The sequence below is a fragment of the Leptodactylus fuscus genome, unplaced genomic scaffold (genome assembly GCF_031893055.1).
Source record: "Leptodactylus fuscus isolate aLepFus1 unplaced genomic scaffold, aLepFus1.hap2 HAP2_SCAFFOLD_56, whole genome shotgun sequence".
NCBI classification, from domain to species: Eukaryota; Metazoa; Chordata; class Amphibia; order Anura; family Leptodactylidae; genus Leptodactylus; species Leptodactylus fuscus.
Window position 1 is genome coordinate 44856 of NW_027440589.1, and position 14022 is coordinate 58877.

Here is a 14022-nt window from a genome sequence, read left to right on the forward strand (position 1 = left end):
GTTGTCAGTCCAGAGCAGCGCGAGAGGAGACGCCATTTTACTGACTTTTACGGCAGTGACGTTACTTGGTTCTTTCTAGTTCTAATCCAGACTATCGTATATTCCAGCCTGTTAGATAATACTGGATTATTACATAATACTAATAACCATATCACATCTCTCCACTGATATAAAATCCATGACAAATTCTGAGTCACTTCTAATCATGGAGATGACTGGGTGCGATAGACGTTCCAGAAAGTTCTATAGGGTGTAGGATTGGAGAAGTCTTCAGTAGGGGGCACCATCCATGGACTACAGTGTGGATTAGACCATGACTGTTGTTTCTGACCCTAGGACACTCTACGGGACTGCAACGAGGAGTCCACCTGCTACAACACCGTCATCTCTCCCATCTACTTCGTCTCCTTTGTTCTGACCGCACAGTTTGTCTTAGTCAACGTGGTCATCGCCGTCCTCATGAAACACCTTGAAGAAAGCAACAAGGAGGCCAAAGAGGAAGCCGAACTGGAGGCCGAGATGGAGTTGGAGTTCCAGATCCAGAACATGCAGAGTCCGGATAATGATAATTTCCTGTGGGCTGGGAGAGACCTCGGCTACGCTCAGGACAGTCCGTACGGATACCTCAACTCGGTGAAAGATAAGGTGGACTCTCAGTCACTGGTCCATCCCATGGTAAGACCTGAGAAGATGAGCAATTATCACAGGAGGTGCCTGATATGGTGCCTGCGAGAGGACAAACCTACCCGAATAGTCCTGTGACTGTGTGTGGTCCTCAACTTCTTACACCTTCTTGTAAGACATGTAACATGTGAGGCCGGGTTCACACGGAGTATTGTGGCTCGTTATTTGGTACGTACACGCCGCGGGATCTTATGCGGACCGTATACGCTCCCATTGTTTTCAATGGGAGCCGATACCGTACACGCGGCGCTATTTTGTGGCCGTGATTTTGCGGCGGCCGCAAAATAGCATTGCGTGTACGGTACCGGCTCTCATTGAAAACAATGGGAGCGTATACGGCCCGCATAAGATCCCGCGGCTTGTACATACCAAATAACGAGCCACAATACTCCGTGTGAACCCCGCCTGATACTGACACTGATGCCGGGTTACTCGCTCTTATACATGTGATACTGACACTGATGCAGGGTTACTCGCTCTTATACATGTGATACTGACACTGATGCCGGGTTACTCGCTCTTATACATGTGATACTGACACTGATGCCGGGTTACTCGCTCTTATACATGTGATACTGACACTGATGCAGGGTTACTCGCTCTTATACATGTGATACTGACACTGATGCCGGGTTACTCGTTCTTGTACTTGTGATACTGACACTGATGCTGGGTTACTCGCTCTTCTACATGTGATACTGACACTGATGCCGGGTTACTCGTTCTTGTACTTGTGATACTGACACTGATGCCGGGTTACTCGCTCTTATACATGTGATACTGACACTGATGCCGGGTTACTCGCTCTTATACATGTGATACTGACACTGATGCCGGGTTACTCGCTCTTATACATGTGATACTGACACTGATGCCGGGTTACTCGTTCTTGTACTTGTGATACTGACACTGATGCTGGGTTACTCGCTCTTCTACATGTGATACTGACACTGATGCCGGGTTACTCGTTCTTGTACTTGTGATACTGACACTGATGCCGGGTTACTCGCTCTTATACATGTGATACTGACACTGATGCCGGGTTACTCGCTCTTATACATGTGATACTGACACTGATGCCGGGTTACTCGCTCTTATACATGTGATACTGACACTGATGCCGGGTTACTCGCTCTTATACATGTGATACTGACACTGATGCAGGGTTACTCGCTCTTCTACATGTGATACTGACACTGATGCCGGGTTACTCGCTCTTCTACATGTGATACTGACACTGATGCCGGGTTACTCGTTCTTGTACTTGTGATACTGACACTGATGCCGGGTTACTCGCTCTTATACATGTGATACTGACACTGATGCCGGGTTACTCGCTCTTATACATGTGATACTGACACTGATGCCGGGTTACTCGCTCTTATACATGTGATACTGACACTGATGCAGGGTTACTCGCTCTTATACATGTGATACTGACACTGATGCCGGGTTACTCGTTCTTGTACTTGTGATACTGACACTGATGCCGGGTTACTCGCTCTTCTACATGTGATACTGACACTGATGCCGGGTTACTCGCTCTTGTACATTTGATACTGACACTGATGCCGGGTTTCTTGTTGTTTGTCTTTCTTCCAGGAGAGACATATGTTCGATACCATATCACTGCTCATCCAGGGATCCTTAGAGGGTGAGATGAAGCTCATGGACAATCTTTCGGGTTCCGTCTGCCACCATTACGCTTTACCTCCGTATGACAAGAGCCCGTCCGATCAGCAGGTGAGTGCGGGCAGAAGGTTTCGCTCGGCACCAGCACATTGTATGATCACCATCAGTGTCAGTCCTGCATAATAATTCCCGTCCAGCAGATAATGGCGCACTCACAGATCAGTGTCAGGACTCCTCGCATTTGGTTCTTCCTTCACCTTTATAATCTGTATCATTTCCCCTTTATCCGAGCTGTAGAGGGGCTTGTTTTTGGCAGTAGGGGGCGCCGTTTGTTTTGCCACCATTTTCAGTGACGATTCACTTTGGGAGGACCAGAGACCTCCGCGATTGTGACCATTTTTGTGTATTTGTGAACCCAATGGACCTTACGGTATAAATAGTAATGTTATTCTTTGGGGTCACAGTGACATCGCTGCCGTATTACATGGGGGGGTATTTTATCACAGTATCTGCATGAACATGGGGGGGTGAGCAATCGCACCGTTTCACCCTGGCCTCCAATGTGCAAGGATTCCGCCTCCACCTTAGCCACCAGCCGCAGCCTCTGGCCTACCTGGCCTTTGCCACAGGCGAAACCGCGATCGCCTTCTTATCTTTACCGTCCAATCTCACAATCAGAGAGAGGAGCGGGCCTTATAGGATAATACGAGAAGAGCCTTCTAAAGATTTATTAACCCAAGGGGGTCGATAGCAGTCAGCCAGTATATACATAGAGATATACGATGGCGGATACAAGCTTATATGGTTACAGAAAGGTATGATACGGTACAGTAAGATTAAAAGATTAGAAACAGTCCTTAGGCCCATGGCACTTCTGCAGCCAGCGCATGATATCCATAAGGCAGGAGATTACAGTCCCATAGTGTCCATGGTGGGGGCACATACAGCCCCCCCCCCCCCACATAACATGTAGCAATAAAGAGAGATTGTAATCCATACCAGTATAACAGTCCATAACAATTCATCCTAGTCCATGATCAGATGAGAGTTACATCATATTCCTCATCATCCATAAGTCCATGATCAGAGTCCTTCAGCCACATGGCTTCCTAGTCCCCGCCCTTCCCCCCAGCAAGAGGGGGAGGGGCCCACACCCACACACAGCCGACTCGCTCACATGTTGTGTCCAGATGTGGGGTCAGATAAGAAGAAACAAGCTCCGCCCCAGGCCAACCATATATTGACCCCGGGCTCCACCCTAGAATGACGTCATCAGGGTTTCAGACCCGCCCTCCATCTTAGCAATCCAATAACTATAACTGGTCATCATTCCTCATCACATGATCATATGGTCAAACCAGGGGCATGACGGGGTTACCAGCAAAGTCCCCGACACATAGACACCAAACATGATACCCCAATATCCTATGAGTAACGAGTTCTAGGTCTGGGCTCTTCCCAGGCCCGTGGGCGTACGGTTCTTGGCCCCTTCTTATTGCGCACCTGAGGAATTCATTTTCATATTGGTACCAAGTGGTTTATTCTATATAAAGCCTTCCTGCCTGTCCCTTATACTGGGGCGACTGTGCACACCGACCAATCAGATCAGAGGAGTAGACGCCCGAGGGGCTGCGGCCACCCTGGATATGGTTGGGCAGAGAGTGATGGGGGTGGAGAGGAGGACCCCTGGAGTGGTTGTCACTGGGGGGGGGGGGATCGAGCAGACGCCTATGTATGCAGCAATGGAAGAGCGCGGGGTGTATTAGGATGTAAATAGGCAGGACGCTCTTAAAGGGGTTCTCCAGTTGTATAAAAATAGCTGGAAAACCCCTTTAAGCATGTTGGTGACACTTTGAATCCATTGCTGTAGTGCCCGCCCCCTGGTGCCATATACTGGATATCCATAATGGCAGCACCTATTCCCTCCACATACTATATATAGGGTCACCTATACATTAGCGCTCAGGTCTCTCATTCTATACGGTTGGTGTTGTCTCTTTCTTTATGGTTTGGCCCACGTTGGGACCTTCTTCATGTTATTTTATTAGCACTTAGATTTCTTTATGCGGCTTCTTTGCTCCTCCTCTTTGACTTTTCAGCCTTGTATATTATTCCTGCCCTCTTATAGATTATCTGATATTAGAGAGACTGATTTCACAATCACAACTGTTATGAACTTTGTAACTAAGTCTGGGCTCACACTTGGGCTCACACTTGGGTTCACACTTGGGCTCACACTTGGGTTCACACTTGGGCTCACACTTGGGCTCACACTTGGGTTCACACTTGGGCTCACACTTGGGCTCACACTTGGGCTCACACTTGGGCTCACACTTGGGCTCACACTTGGGTTCACACTTGGGCTCACACTTGGGCTCACACTTGGGATCACACTTGGGTTCACACTTGGGCTCACACTTGGGCTCACACTTGGGTTCACACTTGGGCTCACACTTGGGCTCACACTTGGGCTCACACTTGGGTTCACACTTGGGCTCACACTTGGGCTCACACTTGGGTTCACACTTGGGCTCACACTTGGGCTCACACTTGGGCTCACACTTGGGTTCACACTTGGGCTCACACTTGGGCTCACACTTGGGCTCACACTTGGGCTCACACTTGGGCTCACACTTGGGTTCACACTTGGGCTCACACTTGGGCTCACACTTGGGTTCACACTTGGGCTCACACTTGGGCTCACACTTGGGTTCACACTTGGGTTCACACTTGGGCTCACACTTGGGCTCACACTTGGGCTCACACTTGGGTTCACACTTGGGCTCACACTTGGGCTCACACTTGGGTTCACACTTGGGCTCACACTTGGGCTCACACTTGGGCTCACACTTGGGCTCACACTTGGGTTCACACTTGGGCTCACACTTGGGCTCGCACTTGGCCTCACGGCTGGGCTTACGGCTGGGCTCACACTTGGGCTCACACTTGGGATCTTATCTATCTCTATGACATCACTGACATACTCAGCTCGTACTGACGTTCTAACAGTGTGACAGACAGAGGGGATCTTATCTATCTCTACCACTTCACTGACATACACAGCATTTGCTGCTGATCAATCAGTGTGCTAGACAGACAGTGACTCCTATCTCTCTCTATTTCTTCACTGACACTCGTATCCTGTGCTCATCTAACAATGTGACAGACAGTGACTCCTACCTCTCTCTATCTTGTCCCTGACACTCAGACTGTGACTCCTACCTCTCTCTATCTTGTCCCTGACACTCAGACTGTGACTCCTACCTCTCTCTATCTTGTCCCTGACACTCAGACTGTGACTCCTATCTCTCTCTATCAATTAAATCAAAGCCTTCTTCATCCGTCCTCGGCTCACTGACCTGCACATTCTGGGGTCGCTCTGGACTTTGGAGGGATCATTATACAGTTTATGTGAAGGTCACCTGAGGGGCACAAAAAGATGACAGCGGAGACCCAATAAAGGCGGAAACACAAGCAGCCCCTGTAAGGCCCTTAGGCTGCATTCACACAGAGTAACGCCAGGCGTCATTTGTGTGTAATTTGTGTGTCTTTTACGGCCGTCATAAAACGTTTACATAGAGTTCTATAGGAAAAGACGGCCGTCATTGTAAGCAGTAAATTACGGCCGTCTTTTCCTATAGAACTCTATGTAAACGTTTTATGACGGCCGTAAAAGACACACAAATTACACACAAATGACGCCTGACGTTACTCTGTGTGAATGCAGCCTTAATGTGGGCAATAAACATGAACATGTGAACGGACTTCTTTCAGGTATTGCTCGGCTGACTAGTCCGTTTTTGTTTTTTAAAAAAGGTCCAAATTTTAAAATTGACCTCTCCCATCAGGCGCCACTGCGGTTTGATACTTATCAGGTCCGCACTTCTTGATACCACTAAACATGATGGCCAGTGTTTGCCTGAGTGGTGATCAAGAGGGACCAGCAAGTAGAGACCAGCAGGGACCTGGGAAAAAATAGAGTGAGAACAGCAGGGGACCAGTTACAGTTACAGTGTAGCCAGCCTCAGTTACAATGTAGTAGGTCACAGTTACAATGTAGCCAGCCTCAGTTACAATGTAGCCAGACTTAGTTACAGTAGGTCACAGTTGTTGCAGTATTGTGGGTCACAGTTACAATGTAATGGGTCACAGTTACAGTGTAGCGGGTCACAGTTACAATGTTGCTGGAAAACCCCTTTAAATTGTGAGATGGCTGTTGATCTTATTCTCACTACACATGGACTCACTGTATGTTACCCTTTACTCTCTCTTCAGGTTGTGCGAACTGAATCAGTGGGACATCTGAAAGTGAGATCATGCACCATGGTTGACATGTTTAGTGTTGCATTGGTTGAAGAGTGATATTGTTCTGTTGTTTGTTGTATCTCAGTGACAGCATAGTTATACCGTTTTTTGTCTGTTTATTGCTTGTGTATCTCAGTGACAGTGTAGCTGTACAGTCTTTGCCATTGATGCCCAGTGTATCAGTGACGGTGTAGCTGTACAGTCTTTGTTATTGTTTGATGCTCAGTGTATCTCAGTGACGGTGTAGCTGTACAGTCTTTGTTATTGTTTGATGCTCAGTGTATCTCAGTGACGGTGTAGCTGTACAGTCTTTGTTATTGTTTATTACTTGGTGTATCTCAGTGACGGTGTAGCTGTACAGTCTTTGTTATTGTTTGATGCTCAGTGTATCTCAGTGACGGTGTAGCTGTACAGTCTTTGTTATTGTTTATTACTTGGTGTATCTCAGTGACGGTGTAGCTGTACAGTCTTTGTTATTGTTTGATGCTCAGTGTATCTCAGTGACGGTGTAGCTGTACAGTCTTTGTTATTGTTTGATTCTCAGTGTATCTCAGTGGCGGTGTAGCTGTACAGTCTGTCATTGTTTATTACTCGGTGTATCTCAGTAACAGTGTAGCTATACAGTCTTTGTCATTGTTTGCTCAGTGTAACTCAGTGACGGTGTAGCTGTACAATCTTTGCCATTGATGCTCAGTATATCTCAGTGACGGTGTAGCTGTACAGTCTGTCATTGTTTATTACTCAGTGTATCTCAATGACGGTGTAGCTGTACAGTCTATGTCATTGTTTATTACTCGGTGTATCTCAGTGACAGTGTAGCTGTACAGTCTTTGTAATTGTTTATTACTTGGTGTATCTCAGTGACAGTGTAGCTGTACAGTCTTTGTAATTGTTTATTACTCAGTGTATCTCAGTGACGGTGTAGCTGTACAGTCTTTGTTATTGTTTATTACTCAGTATATCTCAGTGACGGTGTAGCTGTGCAATTTTTTTTCATTGTTTGATTCTCAGTGTATCTCAGTGACGGTGTAGCTGTACAGTCTGTCATTGTTTATTACGTGGTGTATCTCAGTGACATTGTAGCTGTACAGTCTTTGTCATTGTTTGCTCAGTGTACCTCAGTGACGGTGTAGCTGTACAATCTTTGCCATTGATGCTCAGTATATCTCAGTGACGGTGTAGCTGTACAGTCTTTGTCATTGTTTATTACTCAGTGTATCTCAGTGACGGTGTAGCTGTACAGTCTGTCATTGTTTATTACTCAGTGTATCTCAATGACGGTGTAGCTGTACAGTCTATGTCATTGTTTATTACTCGGTGTATCTCAGTGACAGTGTAGCTGTACAGTCTTTGTAATTGTTTATTACTTGGTGTATCTCAGTGACAGTGTAGCTGTACAGTCTTTGTAATTGTTTATTACTCAGTGTATCTCAGTGACGGTGTAGCTGTACAGTCTTTGTTATTGTTTATTACTCAGTATATCTCAGTGACGGTGTAGCTGTGCAATTTTTTTTCATTGTTTGATTCTCAGTGTATCTCAGTGACGGTGTAGCTGTACAGTCTGTCATTGTTTATTACGTGGTGTATCTCAGTGACATTGTAGCTGTACAGTCTTTGTCATTGTTTGCTCAGTGTACCTCAGTGACGGTGTAGCTGTACAATCTTTGCCATTGATGCTCAGTATATCTCAGTGACGGTGTAGCTGTACAGTCTTTGTCATTGTTTATTACTCAGTGTATCTCAGTGACGGTGTAGCTGTACAGTCTGTCATTGTTTATTACTTAGTTATCTCAGTGGCGGTGTAGATGTACAGTCTGTCATTGTTTATTACTCGGTGTGTCTCAGTGACGGTGTAGCTGTACAGTCTATCATTGTTTATTACTCAGTGTATCTCAGTGACGGTGTATCTGTACAGTCTATCATTGTTTATTACTAGGTGTATCTCAGTGACGGTGTAGCTGTACAGTCTGTCATTGTTTGATGCTCAGTGTATCTCAGTGACGGTGTAGCTGTGCAGTTTTTTTTCATTGTTTGATGCTCAGTGTATCTCAGTGACGGCGTAGCTGTACAGTCTGTCATTGTTTATTACTCGGTGTATCTCAGTGACGTTGTAGCTGTACAGTCTGTCATTGTTTATTACGCGTGTATCTCAGTGAAGGTGTAGCTGTACAGTCTGTCATTGTTTATTACTCGGTGTATCTCAGTGACGGTGTATCTGTACAGTCTGTCATTGTTTATTACTCGGTGTATCTCAATGACGGTGTAGCTGTACAGTCTGTCATTGTTTTTTACTCGGTGTATCTCAGTGACGGTGTAGCTGTACAGTCTGTCATTGTTTGATGCTCAATGTATCTCAGTGACGGTGTAGCTGTACAGTCTGTCATTGTTTATTACTCGGTATATCTCAGTGATGGTGTAGCTGTACAGTCTTTGTTATTGTTTGATGCTCAGTGTATCTCAGTGACGGTGTAGCTGTACAGTCTTTGTTATTGTTTATTACTTGGTGTATCTCAGTGGCGGTGAGCTGTACAGTCTGTCATTGTTTGATGCTCAGTGTATCTCAGTGACGGTGTAGCTGTACAGTCTGTCATTGTTTATTACTCGGTGTATCTCAGTGACGGTGTAGCTGTACAGTCTGTCATTGTTTATTACTCGGTGTATCTCAGTGACGGTGTAGCTGTACAGTCTGTCATTGTTTATTACTTGGTGTATCTCAGTGTCGGTGTAGCTGTACAGTCTGTCATTGTTTATTACTTGGTGTATCTCAGTGGCGGTGTAGCTGTACAGTCTGTCATTGTTTATTACTCAGTGTATCTCAGTGACGGTGTAGCTGTACAGTCTGTCATTGTTTATTACTAGGTGTATCTCAGTGACGTTGTAGCTGTACAGTCTGTCATTGTTTATTACGCGTGTATCTCAGTGAAGGTGTAGCTGTACAGTCTGTCATTGTTTATTACTCGGTGTATCTCAGTGACGGTGTAGCTGTACAGTCTGTCATTGTTTATTACTCGGTGTATCTCAGTGACGTTGTAGCTGTACAGTCTGTCATTGTTTATTACGCGTGTATCTCAGTGAAGGTGTAGCTGTACAGTCTGTCATTGTTTATTACTCGGTGTATCTCAGTGACGGTGTAGCTGTACAGTCTGTCATTGTTTATTACTCGGTGTATCTCAGTGACGGTGTATCTGTACAGTCTGTCATTGTTTATTACTCGGTGTATCTCAATGACGGTGTAGCTGTACAGTCTGTCATTGTTTTTTACTCGGTGTATCTCAGTGACGGTGTAGCTGTACAGTCTGTCATTGTTTGATGCTCAATGTATCTCAGTGACGGTGTAGCTGTACAGTCTGTCATTGTTTATTACTCGGTATATCTCAGTGATGGTGTAGCTGTACAGTCTTTGTTATTGTTTGATGCTCAGTGTATCTCAGTGACGGTGTAGCTGTACAGTCTTTGTTATTGTTTATTACTTGGTGTATCTCAGTGGCGGTGAGCTGTACAGTCTGTCATTGTTTGATGCTCAGTGTATCTCAGTGACGGTGTAGCTGTACAGTCTGTCATTGTTTATTACTCGGTGTATCTCAGTGACGGTGTAGCTGTACAGTCTGTCATTGTTTATTACTCGGTGTATCTCAGTGACGGTGTAGCTGTACAGTCTGTCATTGTTTATTACTTGGTGTATCTCAGTGTCGGTGTAGCTGTACAGTCTGTCATTGTTTATTACTTGGTGTATCTCAGTGGCGGTGTAGCTGTACAGTCTGTCATTGTTTATTACTCAGTGTATCTCAGTGACGGTGTAGCTGTACAGTCTGTCATTGTTTATTACTAGGTGTATCTCAGTGACGTTGTAGCTGTACAGTCTGTCATTGTTTATTACGCGTGTATCTCAGTGAAGGTGTAGCTGTACAGTCTGTCATTGTTTATTACTCGGTGTATCTCAGTGACGGTGTAGCTGTACAGTCTGTCATTGTTTATTACTCGGTGTATCTCAGTGACGTTGTAGCTGTACAGTCTGTCATTGTTTATTACGCGTGTATCTCAGTGAAGGTGTAGCTGTACAGTCTGTCATTGTTTATTACTCGGTGTATCTCAGTGACGGTGTAGCTGTACAGTCTGTCATTGTTTATTACTCGGTGTATCTCAGTGACGGTGTATCTGTACAGTCTGTCATTGTTTATTACTCGGTGTATCTCAATGACGGTGTAGCTGTACAGTCTGTCATTGTTTTTTACTCGGTGTATCTCAGTGACGGTGTAGCTGTACAGTCTGTCATTGTTTGATGCTCAATGTATCTCAGTGACGGTGTAGCTGTACAGTCTGTCATTGTTTATTACTCGGTATATCTCAGTGATGGTGTAGCTGTACAGTCTTTGTTATTGTTTGATGCTCAGTGTATCTCAGTGACGGTGTAGCTGTACAGTCTTTGTTATTGTTTATTACTTGGTGTATCTCAGTGGCGGTGAGCTGTACAGTCTGTCATTGTTTGATGCTCAGTGTATCTCAGTGACGGTGTAGCTGTACAGTCTGTCATTGTTTATTACTCGGTGTATCTCAGTGACGGTGTAGCTGTACAGTCTGTCATTGTTTATTACTCGGTGTATCTCAGTGACGGTGTAGCTGTACAGTCTGTCATTGTTTATTACTTGGTGTATCTCAGTGTCGGTGTAGCTGTACAGTCTGTCATTGTTTATTACTTGGTGTATCTCAGTGGCGGTGTAGCTGTACAGTCTGTCATTGTTTATTACTCAGTGTATCTCAGTGACGGTGTAGCTGTACAGTCTGTCATTGTTTATTACTAGGTGTATCTCAGTGGCGGTGTAGCTGTACAGTCTGTCATTGTTTATTACTCGGTGTATCTCAGTGGCGGTGTAGCTGTACAGTCTGTCATTGTTTATTACTAGGTGTATCTCAGTGGCGGTGTAGCTGTACAGTCTGTCATTGTTTATTACTCGGTGTATCTCAGTGACGGTGTAGCTGTACAGTCTGTCATTGTTTATTACTTGGTGTATCTCAGTGGCGGTGTAGCTGTACAGTCTGTCATTGTTTATTACTTGGTGTATCTCAGTGGCGGTGTAGCTGTACAGTCTGTCATTTGATGCTCAGTGTATCTCAGTGGCGGTGTAGCTGTACAGTCTGTCATTGTTTATTACTCGGTGTATCTCAGTGGCGGTGTAGCTGTACAGTCTGTCATTGTTTATTACGCGTGTATCTCAGTGAAGGTATAGCTGTACAGTCTGTCATTGTTTATTACTAGGTGTATCTGAGTGACGGTGTAGCTGTACAGTCTATGTCATTGTTTATTACTCGGTGTATCTCAGTGACGGTGTAGCTGTACAGTCTGTCATTGTTTGATGCTTAGTGTATCTCAGTGGCGGTGTAGCTGTACAGTCTGTCATTGTTTATTACTCGGTGTATCTCAGTGACGGTGTAGCTGTAGTCTTTGTCATTGTTTATTACTCGTGTATCTCAGTGACGGTGTAGCTGTACAGTCTATCATTGTTTATTACTAGGTGTATCTCAGTGACGGTGTAGCTGTACAGTCTGTCATTGTTTGATGCTCAATGTATCTGAGTGACGGTGTAGCTGTACAGTGTCATTGTTTATTACTTGGTGTATCTCAGTGACGGTGTAGCTGTACAGTCTTTGTCATTGTTTATTACTCGGTATATCTCAGTGATGGTGTAGCTGTACAGTCTGTCATTGTTTATTACTTGGTGTATCTCAGTGACGGTGTAGCTGTACAGTCTTTGTCATTGTTTATTACTCGGTATATCTCAGTGATGGTGTAGCTGTACAGTCTGTCATTGTTTATTACTTGGTGTATCTCAGTGGCGGTGTAGCTGTACAGTCTGTCATTGTTTGATGCTCAGTGTATCTCAGTGGCGGTGTAGCTGTACAGTCTGTCATTGTTTATTACTCAGTGTATCTCAGTGACGGTGTAGCTGTACAGTCTGTCATTGTTTATTACTCGGTGTATCTCAGTGGCGGTGAGCTGTACAGTCTGTCATTGTTTATTACTCGGTGTATCTCAGTGACGGTGTAGCTGTACAGTCTGTCATTGTTTATTACTCGGTGTATCTCAGTGACAGTGTAGCTGTACAGTCTGTCATTGTTTATTACTCTGTGTATCTGAGTGACTGTGTAGCTGTACAGTCTGTCATTGTTTATTACTTGGTTATCTCAGTGGCGGTGTAGATGTACAGTCTGTCATTGTTTATTACTCGGTGTATCTCAGTGACGGTGTAGCTGTACAGTCTGTCATTGTTTATTACTCGTGTATCTCAGTGACGGTGTAGCTGTACAGTCTGTCATTGTTTATTTCTCGGTGTATCTCAGTGATGGTGTAGCTGTACAGTCTGTCATTGTTTATTACTCGGTGTATCTCAGTGACGCTGTAGCTGTACAGTCTGTCATTGTTTATTACTCAGTGTATCTCAGTGACGGTGTAGCTGTACAGTCTGTCATTGTTTATTACTCGGTGTATCTCAGTGGCGGTGTAGCTGTACAGTCTGTCATTGTTTATTACTTGGTGTATCTCAGTGACGGTGTAGCTGTACAGTCTGTCATTGTTTATTACTAGGTGTATCTCAGTGGCGGTGTATCTGTACAGTCTGTCATTGTTTATTACTCGGTGTATCTCAGTGACGGTGTAGCTGTACAGTCTGTCATTGTTTATTACTCAGTGTATCTCAGTGACGGTGTAGCTGTACAGTCTGTCATTGTTTATTACTAGGTGTATCTCAGTGGCGGTGTAGCTGTACAGTCTATCATTGTTTATTACTAGGTGTATCTCAGTGACGGTGTAGCTGTACAGTCTGTCATTGTTTGATGCTCAGTGTATCTCAGTGGCGGTGTAGCTGTACAGTCTGTCATTGTTTATTACTCGGTGTATCTCAGTGACGGTGTAGCTGTGCAGTTTTTTTTCATTGTTTGATGCTCAGTGTATCTCAGTGACGGCGTAGCTGTACAGTCTGTCATTGTTTATTACTCGGTGTATCTCAGTGACGTTGTAGCTGTATAGTCTGTCATTGTTTATTACTCGTGTATCTCAGTGACGGTGTAGCTGTACAGTCTGTCATTGTTTATTACTCGGTGTATCTCAGTGACGGTGTATCTGTACAGTCTGTCATTGTTTATTACTCGGTGTATCTCAATGACGGTGTAGCTGTACAGTCTGTCATTGTTTTTTACTCGGTGTATCTCAGTGACGGTGTAGCTGTACAGTCTGTCATTGTTTGATGCTTAGTGTATCTCAGTGGCGGTGTAGCTGTACAGTCTGTCATTGTTTATTACTCAGTGTATCTCAGTGACAGTGTAGCTGTACAGTCTTTGTCATTGTTTATTACTCGGTATATCTCAGTGATGGTGTAGCTGTACAGTCTGTCATTGTTTGATGCTCAG

General features: G+C 44.8%; 1 protein-coding gene across 1 annotated transcript in view; it reads left to right on the top strand.

The window, feature by feature from the left end:
• Positions 1 to 313: 313 nt before the first annotated feature.
• Positions 314 to 14022, top strand: part of LOC142188586 (voltage-dependent T-type calcium channel subunit alpha-1G-like) — a 32450-nt gene continuing 18741 nt past the window's right edge. The window contains exons 1-2 of the mRNA XM_075261878.1: positions 314 to 675; positions 2287 to 2427. Coding sequence (XP_075117979.1) covers positions 460 to 675; positions 2287 to 2427 — 357 coding nt within the window. The 5' untranslated portion in view covers positions 314 to 459. The remainder of the gene's footprint in view (positions 676 to 2286; positions 2428 to 14022) is intronic.